Genomic DNA, 15,994 nt, shown 5'->3' on the forward strand with positions numbered 1-15,994 from the left:
AATTTTTTTTTGGTTCCTCCAACTTAATATCCCTAACTAGTTATGCGACCCCCAGCGGTTGGCGACCAACTGGCATTCAGCCACACGAGACCGAGCAATAACAGGTCTGTGATGCCCTTAGATGTCCGGGGCTGCACGTGCGCTACACTAAATGGATCAGCGTGTGTCTATCCTTCGCCGACAGGTGCAGGTAACCCGCTGAACCCCGTTTGTGATACGGATTGGGGATTGCAATTATTTCCCATGAACGAGGAATTCCCAGTAAGTGCGGGTCATAAGCTTGTATTTTCTGCTTTTCTGTACACTTTTCCGGGTTGCTCAGAATTTAAGGGCAGGCGTTAATTTCTGAGAGTAGAATGTGCGGCTTGGCCGCACATTTTACTTTCAGTATCCTGAGCAACTAACTAATATGCTCATCAACATGCATTTGCATGTGATGAGCGCTATTAGTTTTCGGGGGGTTGGCCGCGTGTTTTCAACGCGCTATTACCCCTTACAGTATAAGGGGTAATAGACGCGCTGTGGAAACGCGCAGCCAATCGCGTGGTAAATGGTGCGTTTGGCTGGGTGCACCGCTCTGTATCAGCCAGCTAGTGAGGCAAAGAGTATGCAAACACTAAAATCCATGCACTATTTGTTGGCAGCCTATTATTGGTAAAATGGCTGCTGTAGCAGTCACCAATGGTGAGAGAACAAAGTATCTGGCTTTACTAGTGCTCAAACCAGTCCTCGAGTAGGTCAGGTTTTCAGCATATCTCTAATGAATATGCATGGGATATGTTTGTATACACTGCAGTCAGTGCATGCACATATATATCTCATAAGATCCTGAAATCCCGTCTGGCTCGGTGGGGCGGGGGGAGATAGCCTTGAGGACCAGTTTGAACAGCACTGGTTTATACTATAGTGACATATTAACATCAGTAGAGGTCTGTTAGAACTAGAGATACACCAGTTTAAAAAAAAAAAAAAAAAGGCCAAAATAAACACGTGGCATCAAAACCAAAATTAGATAAAGCGGTACAAATCTACTTAAGTGCTGATGTAAGGGGCACTCAGAATATGAACGTGTCAAACATTAGCCAGAAAGCGACACGTGACTGAAAGACATTGGGGCAGACGTGTCGCTCTGCAGCTGACGTCCAACACTTCATTGCTTTATAAGTGCCCCTCACTCCAGCATTTAACTGGATTTAACATTAGTACTGGAAACACGTTATTACATATACGCAGGGGGCTGGGTGAAAGATAGGTATTATGTATCAAGTGGCAATAATGTAAAGATTATTTAGATAGGCAAGAGGCAGTGCCTAATTATAACAAACTATGCAAAATATTGTACAATTCAACCCCTCTCCCAGTGTACTGGATACAATTACATTTCTTAGGAGATACTGTCTTTTCAAACTAAAAATTGCAATATAATAGAGCAATATTTGAAGCATTGTAGGTTAAGCTTTTCTCTAATCATCTTGTTTGTTTGATACGATATTATATACAGTGCTATGTTATTTGCCTCTCTTTAATGAAAACTACATGCTGGTATGTCACCAGTTTCAATGCCAGACAATTAAAACAATGTACCCAAGTAAGTAATATATTTGTGTTTTAACATCACTTTTCTTCATGTTGATGCACCTAAATGTGTCATGAAAAAGGTCACCTTTGGTTAAGGATAAAAGACCTGCTTTAGGATAGGATATCCTACTATTATTTTCCCCATAGACACTGCATGGGAAAAAAGCCTTAATAAAACAGGTTCTTATTTTGCTATTTTTATATCTAGTGTGGCATGTACACCATCTGGCTTGGAAGGCTCCTGAAAAGACACACTTCAGAGATTTCTTTCAAAGAGCAACCTTAAAACCATAGGGCCGGATTTTAAAAGGGTTACGCGCGCCTGGCCTATTTTAAAAAGGCCCGGCGACGCGCGTAAAGCCCCGGGATGTGTGTAAGTCCTGGAGCTTTACAAAAGGGGCGGTCTGGGGGCAGGGATGGGCAGGGCAGGGGCGGGGCCAGGGGCCTCAGACAGAGCAGCCATTGCCGATGTGTCGGAGGATCGCGTGCTGGCAGCCTGCCGGCGCGCGCAACTTGTGCCTGCCCAGAGGCAGACGCAAAAAGGTAAGACAAAGGACCCTCTATCATATCCCCCCTCAGCCGTCTCTTCTCCAAGCTGAACAGCACGCTCCTTTTTTAAATCTACCCCATAATGTCCAATAAAAGTAGGGAGAAGAGAACTTAAAATAATGCTATATTTAGGATTGCTTTATTTCACAGTTTTGACTTTGCATAGTTCACTCAATTTACGATTCAGGTTCAAAACACAATTCCAGCAAGATGAATGTGACCTCATATAAGCCTCTTTCTTAATCAAGGAGACCAAGCAACTTGTAAAGAGTCCCTTTGTAAGGGCTAAGTCAATACCTTTTAATAAATTAGAAATCCCTTTCATACAATTTCGGTTCTTGGCTAGCATTCTTGACTTATGTGACTAACCACTTTGCACCATATAGCCTATCCAGGATTTTCTACAAAGGGCAACTTATTTCCATAATAATCATTCCTCTTTGTGTCTATTTTCTAACTTTGGTTAATTTTATAAGCACAATAAGATCCTTTGAGGTGTACAGTAAGGCAACAAATGGGAAATGAGAAAAATTGTATTTGTTTTCCTTTTTTGTTACATTTTTAAATTTAATTTTGCTGCATTTGTGTTCGCACATGAAAAAATTGTATGCATGTAAATCATTTATGTGCATAAATTAATGTAACAAAACAAATGCACATCCACAGAATGTAGTAACATTTGTCAAGCTGCATCCCAAGTCAGGCTTATTTCTTGCAAAAAAAAAACAAACCTTCAAGTCACTAAAATTTAAATATATGACAAAACAATGTAGTTTAGGATGATGACTAAGCTCTGGGGACTTGCCAGGGGTAGGGTTAATCATACCAACCTAAGAACCCTGAAAACAGGAAAAACTAAACAAAAAACACCTTACCGTATTTTCTGGTGTATGTCGCAGCTTTTTTTTCAAAAATTTAATTGACATGACTTATACCGGGGTGACTTATATATAGCTTTTTTTCTCTCCCTCACCAGCGTGTCCGTACCCCACCGACTGGTTTCTCTGTCTCACCGGCGTGTCCATATCCCGCAGACCAAGGTTTCTCTCTCCCACCGGCATGTCCCTGCCCTGCTAATGATTGAATGAGACTCAGCGCACCCATGTACGGTACTCGCACGGCAATCGATACTCACTTCCGATGCTCACACTACACTCGGCAGACTCACTTCCCAACTATGACAAATCTGCGAGCATGGTAGAGGACAAACAGGCACATCTTATCTACCAGTGCGACCTATCTACCAACTTTTTCTGCAAAATTGATGTTTATGGAGAGCTGCAACTTATACACTGGAAAATATGGTAGTTTCCTTCCCCCCCCCCAGCTCCCTGTTCCAATAATAGGCAATGCTAGATCATGATTTTTTTTCTTGACCAACTAACAATATAACAATTACCTGGGTAGTTTTGCTTTATTGTCCCTTCAAAAATTGCACAGACATTTATGCTGCTTTTTGTGAGGCTAAATCTTTCACATAAAACTATGTGTATTATTTGATCCCCCCACCCATTTCCCATCCCTCTTTGCAATGCTGGAAAAAATACATGCAATGTAGAATTGTGCATTTTTCCCTGCAGTAAGAGGGGCAATAATGAAAATCCTCATTTCTGCAGGTAAAACAATGTTTTATCAAAGAAATGCCTTTATTTATTGTTCTCTTTCTTCTTAAAGTATCAGCTGAAAAGTCTGCTTTTGTTCTGAAGCTGAGCTATTACATTTTTGGCCTATTCATTTCCTCCTGTTCCTCAGGCTTTCCAGCTCAAATGGAAGTATCCAGTACCAGAGCAATGGCAGCATGAGCCTTCATTTGAATCCACCTGGGAATTTTTCCTCATTGTTAACCCCCCCCTTTTTTTTTTTTTTTTTTAAATAGTCCATCCACTGCAGCGACGGTCTTAATTAAAGTGCATCCTTGACTCAGCCAGTAGGTGTCACTGTTGCACAATGGCCAGGACTCCCCACCAGATACTCTAACGCTCCACTGCATCCGAGGTGTCCTCCAGCCATGGCCACAATGAGAAGCACTCGAGAACTGTACCCTGGTCTCCTGCACAACAGTGCACATCACTGACCTTGCATTATCAGGCCAACCCCTACAGCTGAGTTTCTGAAGTTTGTTTTTTCTGTCTCTGATAGTAAACCCAGCGCTGAATCAGATTTTACTGTAATGATGTTTGGAATTCTGTGTAAACTGAATCTGTTCATGCGTCAGCGAATTCTCTTGAGGATTTGTTTTGCACTCACCAAGACAGGAAAGAATCTCACTCGTAAATCAGGGTATGCTGAGTATGCTCTCAATCTCTCAGATTTACTGCTAGTGCTCTTTTTATTTGCATTGTACAAAGCAAACTTCTGCGGCTTATAAGTTGTAATAAATATATACAAGCAACATACTGAAGTGAGCCTGGAAGTCCTTTGTAATCAGGCTGATGAAGACAATTGAGATTGATTCTGTATCTTTCTGTCGCATTGTCCTGATGTCACATTGCATGATAGATCTTCTCTCTCTCTTCACATATGGTAATGATACTTCCATTAGTAATGCTGTTCTTGTATTTTTCTCCTTTGCCATTATATTTGGTTTTCTAGCATCAAGCTTTTTTATCAGTTGGTATGGGAATGTCCCATGTCAACACAGCTTCTTTATTCTCTACCATTCTGTCAAGGTCATGATCCCAGTGGTTTGTTGTTTTTTGGGGGTTTTTTAATACAGTCCAATTCTAGCATTTATACAGTTTCCAGTAGATGAGCCAGGCTATTTTACTGTGCCTTTCTGTGTACAGGTCCTTCTGATATCAGAGTATCACATGGAATGATGCATCCAAGACTGTGCTACAGAATCTGCATTTCTCTGTTTTCCAGGTTTTTTCTTTGCTAGCTGTAAAATCTCTCTTGTGCATATTCCATGGTCATGTACTACATTTATTAATCTTTCATCTTTAGGTATAAGCTTACCTCTTTAGCCATTCCTGTGTTAGATTTTGATCTACAAATGATTGTTTTAGAAACTCTTTCTATTTACTAGTACATTTGTGCATCTCACTTGTTTTTCCTTGCTTGCTAGTTCAATTTTTTCTTTTGGTTTGCAAATTCTGTTACTTGTTTCTCTACATGTGCTCATTCTTTCTATTCTTCAGATCATTTGTTTAAGTTTAATGATGGAAATTGTGGCCATTTTCTTTCATACTTCATTGTATGAACGCTTGCTGGCATTATGTATGCTTGGAGCCCTATGACAGAAGCTACAGTATATAGGTGTAATCTATTTTTATAAGATCCTAGACCTCCTCCTGCTTTGGGGGGATGTACATTCTCAGCATACTTTGGTTCCTACAGATTGGCTGGTGGACAAGGAGAAGTTTTCTTGTTCTCACATCCATCTGAGAATTTTCTGGGGTTAGTCTGTAATTTCAAAACTGTATGAATGTACAAGGGTAGAAGGTTGCTGATAGCTTGTATATTATTCCATGCTGTTAAAGCATTTTTCAATTATTACTTTCATTCTCCCGTAGTGTTCTTTGCTGATCTTTTCTTAATGTTTTATGCTGTTTTTATTTCTGTAAAGTCTGTCTTCTAGTCTCGCAGAGAGTCATGGAGTGTCCTGCACCACAACCAATCAAGACTGGCTTTGCAGAATGAAGAGCTCTGATTGGCTTTGGAGAATGAACATTTTTTTCAGTGCCATTACCACACATTCCATGTTCATTCCAACCCCAGGAATAACACTGGCTCCCTGAAGAAAAGCGCAAGAAGAAGAATGTTAAAACTATACTGAAACAGTCATTAGGACAGAACACTGCAAATGGCACAACTTTTGGAGCCAAATAATCAGCATCTGCAGTAACATTTATAGATTTCAAAGAAAAGCATTCAGTTAAAGTTTTATAAAATCCATATTTATTGTTCATGAACAGTTTTAAAAAAATAATTTAAAAACCAGAAAAACAGTCTATTTTTCAGAGTATGTTTTCAAAATTTTAATATTTTGTAGACCAGACTTCTTCTGAAGAACCTGATGGTTCTAGACACAAATTTACTAATTACCAAGTGTGACAAAGATGTACATGAGGAAGAAGCTGAGTTCATACTAAACAACAGAAACAACTTCCTATGTACAATAGGGTTATCCTTCTCAATTTTCTCTTTAAAATGTTGCTTTGAACTGAAGTCTTCAAGTATTGATGTCATTAATGCTCATATATTCCTCAAACCAAAAACATAGCAATGCCTTCAGTATTTATGATGTATCTGTATCTGATCATTCTGCCTTGGCTCCACCGTAACAGAAATTCTGCCATTACACTCAGATGCTAACTTTCAAGCGGCATGCGGGCGGCATGTGTGTGTACATTCATCGGCCCGCACCCAGGGATTCATTTATATTATAACATTTGCGCGTATATGCACGCATGTTACAAAATAGCCTGGTCATGCATTTATGTGCGCCCAATTTTAAATGGATGTGCGTGTCTGCATGCAAATCTGCTATCTACCGTGTAATTGGGGAAATATTACAAGGGATGTGTACCAATGCCATTTGCCATTTTCCTAGCTCACTCCCAGTTCGCCCAGGTAAGGGATAGGACTTCCAACCCCCTAGTTCAATAGCCTCCCTTCTCCCCCTGTTAGCCCCGACCCTTAAAACCCTGGTGACTTGTCTACATTTTTTTGTTTTAAAACTTAAACTTCATCCATAGCACAGGTAAAGTTACATGGCAGGGACCCCAGCATGTGCCAGTGCATGTAAGTATTTACGCACTTCCCGCTTTGTCAGGCCCTGACGTGGCCATGCCCATGACCCTTTCTGTAAACTTTCTATTTGTGCGCGCAGTGGGAGATCTGCGTGTACATGGGCGGCTGACAAAATCCACTTGGAAGACGCCGGCCCGACTTGTGCGCATATCTTCTGGTTTTGGTGCGTTCCTGACTTTTAAAATTCCCCTGTTAGGAAAGTGGGGAGGTTACTCTGTGTTTCAGTGGCCCCATAGGCAGCAGCAGAGAATGGTGTTGTCTACAAGATGGTAAAGACAAGTCGAGTTTTCCTGTAATTCAATACGTTCAAGCGACATGGCGGAGGACGAAAAGTTGCTTCCTACCACATACACTAATCACTAGGTCACATGAAACTGGAAATAAGTATGACTCAAAATAGCACAAGAACATTAACTTGAAATAAAAAAAAAGTTGTGACTATTTTATTTGATAATGGTACAATCCGAACTATAACTGTGTGTTATGAGGTTTTTCCGTATCAAAATACAGGATGGCATGAATCATCTCTCCAAGAAAATGGAGTGATATCTGACCCGGAGGAAGTTTTCTCTGTTAGTTTTCTAGCAGTTTACAATTGGTTTTCCTCCTCCTGTCCTTAAAGAAAACAGCACCTCTTGAGAATTATTATAGAGAAGAAAATTTTCCTTTTTTTTTTGCATTCCCTTTTCTTTACCACAAATGTCTGCCCTTTATGTATTTATTTCAATTTATATCCATCTTTCCAGAAGATCTGTTCAAGGCAGGGAATAACATCAGCCTTACTGTTTTGGTGGCACCAAGTTCGTTTATTATTCAAGGTAAGAGCACATATTCCAATTAGTTCCATCAAAGGCAGTAATTACAGATTAAAGGATGTGTTTCAATATTATCAGTGGCACACCCATCTCCTCATCAATACCATTTGACATGTGCACTACATCCTATCTACAGGATAAGGCCACACTTCTGAATCTTTTAACAACCAGTAGATGCCATTAAAGAGGTACAGAGTTCTTACACAGCCTCTGAAACCAAACACACTGGTGCCAGGCAGGAAACTGTACATTTACATATTAGAGCACCTTAAGATTTAGATCATCCCTTTATTGTGTCCATTATATAAGAATAAAAGCAGCTTTTCCACATAAGCATTCACTAGGTGGAATTGCTCAGTCATGGTATAGAGCACCAGTGTTGAATATGGTTAGCTACATGATTGGGGAATGCTCACGGATTTACACACTGAGATAGTTTAACCCATAGCACCAGCTCCATTGGTGCTGTAGGTGCTTGAACATATCCCAAATCAGGTCTGTCCCCCTCTCTCACACCTCTTTAGTCTCCCTGACTCATGGCAATTGAGAGGAGGCAAGACTGAAGAGGTGACACTGGAAGACGTGTATATAATTGTTGGTGTGCATACCAGGTGTGTGTGTGTTTAAATAGTAGAAAATACCTTTCTTCTTGCCAGAATGGTGCTTTATAAGGATTTTGGATCATTTAAAGTGGCAAAGTAGATGCTCAGGAGGCCGCATTTTGACAACAAAAAAGGTGCCTCTCACTAATTGCATGGGCTATTTTTTAGGTAACAGACAACTGAAAATAAATGCAAAATAAAATAACCATAGCCCTGCCATACATTCTGCCAGCCTCCCCCCCAGAATGTAACATAATATCAAAATGGCCAGCATCTCTCCAGCAACGAAAGCGTGGCATTTTAAGACATGGAGAAAGGGGATTGGCTGACAACTTTGTTACCTTGTTAAAAAAAATAACAAAAAAAAAAACCTTTCAATGTTATAGAATTGCCATAGTGCAATTGCTGATTTCAGAGCTATGCATGTGGCATGAAGACACCATTTACAATAATGCACTTGAAGACACTATAGGGAAGAGAGCGATATTTGTCTGATGGCCAGATATGGCTGTGACCGCGGTATCCTTCCATTGATTTTTTTTTTCCACCTCCCTGCTTCTACATGGAGGCTCCTTCAGCACAGTCATTAGATGAAGCCGTGTTAGACCTCTGCATATCATTCGTAGAGTTTATGGGTGGTGGAGCCTATTCCCCCTTTGCCCTTGTTCTGACTGACTGGTCGACCATCTAAATTCAGTCTTGGCAGTTTTGCACTGGAAACTTTGCAGTCTGTTCCTGCTCTGATCAAACAGGCAGAGGGAAAACGCAATGTTCTATGCCAAGATGCTGTGCAGCTGTCAGTATTGTTGTATTACTGTCATTGTCCCGTTGTATGTTCAGCTGATCCCTTTATTTTTTTGATTAGAGTCCCCGTATGTAGTTTATTTGATTTGTGGAAACTGGTGTCTTTTTCCAAAGCTCACTCAATGCCACTCGATGTCCGGAAGATATTTAGGTTTGGAAATAACACAAAATCAAACCAAATACTCACAAAGTCACATGTTTATGACTACAATTCTGTAGTTACCAACTGCAAGCTATGTAAATAATATTAGCAAGTTCTTTAGTCACAGCCTCCCTGTACAGCACGAGCTCTGGGCATCATCCATAGGCACCTCCTTTTAATGCCTCCTGTGGAATCAGATCATTATTTATGTTGTCAGCTTCCCCACTTTTTTTTTTAAATGTCTTCCTAGCCCCATTTTTCCCTGCTAAACACTGTCACCCCAGGCAATGTACGTGCTCTCTCCAGCAAGGAAAAAGGTCTCCTCAGACTGCCCAGTAAGACTGCTCCTTTCGTCAGCAGGGCTTGTCGCAGTAGTTCCTGCTGCCTGCTCTCAAAGATGTTGCTTCCGTGGTGCAGGCAAACCCTGCTGGCCCCCTTTTTTTTTTTTTATAACCTAATAACCCTGGTGGTTAGAAGGGAGGGCTGAAAGCCAGGGTTCAAAATTCTGCTTCTCCCACTGATGCTCCTCGTGACCTTCACCCTCCTCGGGTACAAACTTAGGGCTTGTTTTACTGAGGCTTTTCTCCCATTCTGCCTCTATAGGGAAAATGTTTAATAAATCAGGCATTCGGATTGTAAGACCTCTGGGGCAGGGAATTACCTACAGTACCTCCACTGTAACTTGCCTGGAGCTCGGGTGTGGAAAGACATGGAATTGAATCCAAAATCCATAACCTCGGCTTTTCTGTCAGTAGCACTAGCAGCTCTCAACCTCAGTAATATGAAACGTTCTCTTGCCCTTGAAGAGAAAAAGCACCCCTGCATTCCCCAAAATAAACAAGTAAGCACAGTACACAGAATCAGGCTTCAGTATCAAGCTAGTTGCCCTGGTCCATCATTTATATGATGTTATGTTTAGTACAGTACACAAATACAGGGGTTCCAATCTTTTTTGGCTGTGTGGACCCCCTTATCAACCTCCAGAAAGTTTGGGGACCGCTAGTCCTCCCCCACCACTCTCTTTCTATCCCCCGCTACAAGTCGATCCCCACTAGTCTCACTCATTCCTCCATGCCTGTCCCCCTCACCCCCCCCCCCCCCCAGCCTGTCCCTATGTCCCGTTCATGCCTCGCAGCTTAACCCCAACAGTCCCCAGTCTCTCCTCACCAGTCCATTTCATTCTCATCCGAGTATTTCTCCACCAATTGCTCTTCGTCCCCTTAGCCTTTTCCTATCAGTCATTCTCTCTTTCCCCCACCAGTTGCTCTCTATCGCCCCAGCCCATCCCCACAAATCTCTTTTTCCTCAATCTGTCCCCACCTGTTCCCTCACTCACTTTCACAAGCCCCCTTAGTCTCCTCGCCAGCTTGTCCCCCACTAGTCCATCTCACTCTTCCCCAAGCCTGTCCCCACCAGTCATTCTCTCTTGCCCCAGCTCATTCCCACTCTCCGCATTGCTGCTGCATTACTGATTCAGTCGCTGCTGCTGTCCTTGGCCTGCTGCTAATCTCACTGTAGGTTAGTTCATTATGTTTTCTTCCAGAAGCAAATCCCATTTCTACCACCTTGCAGATGTTGCTGACCTACTGCTAATTCCGCCAGTATTGTTTCTGTTTCTGGCACATGCTAGTCTCTGTGATACAATAGGGACGTTCCCACTTAATTCTGTAAAAATGTGTAACTCTCCCCCATCCCCTTCCACAACCGGACTGGACAAGGGGGTACGCCTGGAAGCTGCTGGGCCATCATACAATTCCCTGGGATTTCTCCGGCAGGGAGCAGAGGACTTGCCTTAGGGCTGTTAGAGATATGGCCTCCCCTAGTGGTTTAAAAATAAAGATATCTCCACTCCAGCTTGAATTATTATAAAATTAAAAGAGTTTACTGAGAAACTTGTAATGAGCGGACCAAAAGGTTGCAAGCCTATAGACTAGAAACTTCTATCCCCCCCCCTTACCCAAACTGGCAAAATATAATAAGGAAGTCCCCCTCTCCTCTCTCCCCCCAATCAACTTAACCCAAACCCTCCCACCCTGCCAGAACCCCTCAAACCCCTTACCCTTGGCAGGGGCTCAGAACACTTGCCCAGCTCCCAGAACATCCATCGCTGCTGGTAGCTTACACTGGGGGTAGGAAGGGGGTCTGGTTGGGTTGAAAGGGGAGGAAGAGGGTGAGTGGGGGCCTTCCATTATATTTTGCAAGTTTGGGCATATAGGCCTGCAACGTTTTAGAATTATTCTGGGAGACTCGGGTGGATTGACTACAAAGGGCTGACATTTGTTTTAATGGAGTAGAGAAAGGAGATGGGATATTGGGCAGATAAGAAACAGGATGGCAGAAAAATTCAATATGGCCACCTAGTCTGCCCATCCATCCAATTTATCTAGCCCTTACAATTCCCATCACTCTCTCACAGATCCCATTCTTTCTTGAATTCAGATATGGTTTCTGCCTCCAAAACCTCCACTGGGAGGCCGTTCCATGCATCCACCACCCTCTCTGTAAAGAAATATTTCCTAAGATTACTCCTGAGCCTACCCCCCTTTCAACCTCTTTTCATGATCCCTTGTTCTAGAGCCTCCTTTCCATTGAGAGAGGCTCACCTCCTGTGCATGGAAAGCTTTGAGATATTTAAATGTCTCCATCCTATCTCCCCTATCTCGCCTTTCCTCTAGGGTATACATGTTTATATCTTTATCCCCACATGCTTTAGAATGAAGACCATTTTAGCAGCCACCCTCTGGAACAATTCCATCCTGTTTATATCCTTTTGAAGGTGCGGTCTCCAGAATTGTACACAGAATTCCTAATGAGATCTCACCAGGGACCTATACAGGGGCAATTATCACCTCCCTTTTTCTGCTGATCATTCCTCTCTCTATGTAGCCAAGCACCTTTCTGGCTTTCCATCTCTACTTAACCAGCTATATTCTTTCACTATAGCCAGTTAAGGCTTAGTTATCTGGTAACACATTCCCAAATAACTTTGAAAGCTTGTGAGTAATAATCAAACATTGTCAGTTAGGTTTCAAAGTTACAGGTCGATACAGTAAGGCCGCGTTAGAAAGAGTGCGGCAGTGCCGGGTACACCCTCGTTCGCCGCACGCACAGTCCTGCTCACATACCGCTCGATACTCTATTTAAATTGCTTGCAAATGCAAGCCGCGTCTGCGAAGCGTTAGGCCCACGCAAGCCATTTTACTGTATAGGCGCTTAATACAGCGCCTATACAGTATCCTGGGTGCGCTGGTACCTGTCATTTCAAATGTCATTTCAACTGACATTTGAAATGACAGGTACCAGGAAGTGGATGGTTCCCCCCCCTCCCAAAGCAAGGCGCAGGTCGAAAATTAAAACCAAAGGGAATAAAGTGTAAAAAAAAGTAAACTTACTGGCGGGAGCCGGCGGGCGCGCGTTCGAGGCGGGAGAGAGTTCATCGAGGCGGGAGCCGGCGGGCGGGCGTGCTGTCATCGAGGCAGGAGCTGGCGGGCGGCTGGGCGCGCGTTCATCCAGGCGGCGGCGGGAGCCGGCGGGCGCGCGTTCATCCAGGCGGCGGCGGCGGGAGCCGGCAGGCGGCAGCGGGCGCGCGTTCATCCAGGCGGCGGCGGCGAGAGCCAGCGGGCGCGCGTTCATCCAGGCGGCGGCGGCGGGAGACGGCGGGCGGGCGTGCGTTCATCCAGGATGAGGGAGCCGGCAGCGAAAGCGGCCTCCAGCAGCCCCCACCGGCAGTGAATGAATGCACGCCTGTGTATGCCCGTGCAATTTCAGCACTCAAGGCGTGATGCCACGACGTTTGACGTCACGGCATGTGACGTCGGCGTTCTCTAATGCCCTGCCTTGAGCGCCGAAATTGCACGGGCGTACACAGGCGTGCATTCATTCACTGCCGGCGGGGGCTGCTGGAGGCTGCTTTCGCCGCCGGCTCCCTCTGCCTGGATGAACGCACGCCCGCCCGCCAGCTCCCGCTGCCACCTGGATGAACGCGCGCCCGCCGGCACCCACCGCCGCCGCCTGGATGAACGCACGCCCGCCGGCTCCCACCGCCGCCTGGATGAACGCGCGCCCGCCGGCTCCCTCCGCCGCCGCCTGGATGAACGCGCGCCCGCCGGCTCCCGCCGCCGCCGCCTGGATGAACGCGCGCCCGCCAGCTCCCGCCGCCGCCTGGATGAACGCGCGCCCACCGGCTCCCGCCTCGATGACCGCATGCCCGCCCGCCCGCGTGGAGATGGAGGATTCGGAAAGTGACATCCAAGGTATTTATACCCATTTTAGGTTTATAGGTTTTCTTTTGTGGGAAAGTTTGCCGTCTACCCTTAACCCTTGCCTCTAACGCAGGGGTAGGGGTAGGCGGTAAGTTAGCAGGTTAAACGCGGGGCAAAATCGCAGGGTAAAATAGCGATAGTCGGGGCGCGCGTTACTGTATGGGAGGGAACAGCTAATTCGCTCGTTTACATCTGATATACATGCCACGTGCGGAAGGGGTTACCCGGTGATTTAAAGAGGCGGTAAGAATCGGTTAAAGGGGATTGTGTATCGCAGGAAGGGCTAACGCGGCCGGAAAGTGAGTAGAAAGCAGGTTAGGAGCGGGGTAACCGCGGCCGCACTTTACAGTATTGAGCTGTTAATCAGGTATGTATACCTGGATAATATTATTCAAGGATATTCAGTGGGATGTTATCGCGTTGACTATTCCCAATAACTTACCTGGCTAAGTTATCCACTTTACCATTTTTTTTTTTAATTGACCGCAATTTCACATCCTCTCATTTCTAATTTGAAAATTGGAAAATACTTGGCTGAAGAGTGGATATGATACATCTCACTCTAGGCCTGCGGGGAAACTAGAAACACTTATTAATGCTGACAGCAGCTTTTTGTGGGAGTTTTTCTGAAGATAAAGAAGCTAACTGCACTGCCAGCTGAAAATCATTACCCACACATCCAAACGATATAAGCATAACTCACACACACACACACACACACACACAAACTCTTGCAGTGATCAGCAATCATTAGTGTTTTTCTGATTCCTATTGACATTGTCTTACATGAACACAGCAGAGAAAGTAAATGCCAAACAATAGAATAGGCTTAGTTTTTGGGTACTTGCCAGGTTCCTATGGCCTGGATTGGCCACTGTTGGAAACAGGATGCTGGGCTTGATGGACCCTTGGTCTGACCCAGTATGGCATGTTCTTATGTTCTTAAATAAGCATACCTGTGTCCATGTACCTAGCATGGCCTTCCTATGCCCTCACAGATTTCAGAAACAGCACTATTTGCCAGGAATACAGCCCCAAGCTCTGTCCCCAAGATTCACAAACAGTCCAATTTTCGGGACATCCACAAGGAACATTCGTGAGTATCTGCATACTTTTGGTGAAAATCAGATTTGATCAACAATCTTGATGACAGAGTTTTGGAAACCCTGGTCTAGAGTACAGCAGAATGAATGATTCATTTGCTTATATTTTATGCCTTGATCACGCTGCATATCAGTTGTATGCTTACTGTACAATCTAGAGGAAGCATGATAATCAAAAGAATACAGAACGGGCCAAATAAGGTGCTTTCAATGGGGATGACGATAACAATACAGACTATTGCCTTCCATGGCTCATTTAAAATAAAATAAAAAAGCATGAGGTCCATATTCAGACACAGTCTGGATAGTAAAGTTAGCCAGATAAATGTATCCGGTTTTTGGAGGTATATTCAGTAGTGCAGCAGCACTATTGAATATATCCAGTGATCTTAAAGTTAGTAGGCTAATTTTAGGAAAATTCTTTGGCCTGACCAGACTTAGGACCTGATTCACTAAGGGTTTTTCTCAGACACAAAATGGGAAAAAAGCCTTAATGAATCTGGCCCTTAGCCGGCTAACTCCACTCCTCCCAGTTACAGCCCCCGGAATGCCCCTAACTTAGGGCTGGATTCATCATTCTTCGCAGAATGATGAATCCAGCGAAAAAGGGGGCGGGGGGCGAGCCTGCGGCCGGCTGCAGCCTTTCGCACAAATAGCACCACCGTAAAAGGTGGTGCTATTCGCCGTGCTACTGCCGGCGATAATATCCCTCACATTATCGCCAGCAGCGGTGCTGCGGCCGACTCCTCCCCCTCCCTGCCACTCCTCCCCTCCTCCCCTCCAGCTTATTTGCATCTTGTCACACATTTAGAAAATAACCCCCTTAGCTGGCTATCTTATTAGCTGGCTAGAATTTAGCCGGATAAGTGCTCAAATATCAATTTGGCCGGCTAACTTCTGAGTTAGCCAGCTAAATGCACTTCAATATGGACCTCTACAAATCCACCAGACACACAGAATACGCTGACCACTTGGGCCAAATTTATCAAAACTTCTATTGATAGAGAATGTGAAAAAAACAAAACCTTCGTAAATCATTCCTTTTTCTATTATGTACCTACAATATTTTTGTGCATGTGTACATATATTGCATACATATATAATTATCTATGAGCTGGACATCAAGGTTCTAACTGAAAACAAATGATCCACAGGTTCCAAAAAGGAATGACAATGGGATAATAATGTCCACCAACAAAGTGCAATGGTCATATTACCCATTTGAAGTTATTTTTATTCCCAGGTTAAATATTTGTGCTCTAATCCTAAAATATCAGGTCAATTATAATACCTGCTCAAATAATAAATTCTCTCTGACTCCTGTTAGCTGCTGTTATTCCTGAAATAAATCACCTTTTTATATGTATTTATCCATCCTTAGTTT

General features: G+C 43.9%; 1 protein-coding gene across 12 annotated transcripts in view; it reads right to left on the reverse strand.

The window, feature by feature from the left end:
* SERGEF (secretion regulating guanine nucleotide exchange factor) overlaps positions 1-15,994 on the reverse strand; it is a 656,301-nt gene that overhangs the window by 438,587 nt on the left and 201,720 nt on the right. For 2 of the 12 annotated variants that reach the window (XM_029582888.1, XM_029582875.1), the window contains one exon: positions 3,955-5,863. The exons of 9 other annotated variants lie outside the window; for them this stretch is intronic. In XM_029582888.1, the coding sequence (XP_029438748.1) occupies positions 5,682-5,863 (182 nt within the window). In that variant the 3' untranslated portion in view covers positions 3,955-5,681. Of the gene's footprint in view, positions 1-3,954; positions 5,864-15,994 lie in introns of those variants that run through there. One more of the 12 variants, XM_029582877.1, reaches the window with a different exon arrangement.

This window comes from Rhinatrema bivittatum, chromosome 17 (genome assembly GCF_901001135.1).
Source record: "Rhinatrema bivittatum chromosome 17, aRhiBiv1.1, whole genome shotgun sequence".
Taxonomy (NCBI): Eukaryota; Metazoa; Chordata; class Amphibia; order Gymnophiona; family Rhinatrematidae; genus Rhinatrema; species Rhinatrema bivittatum.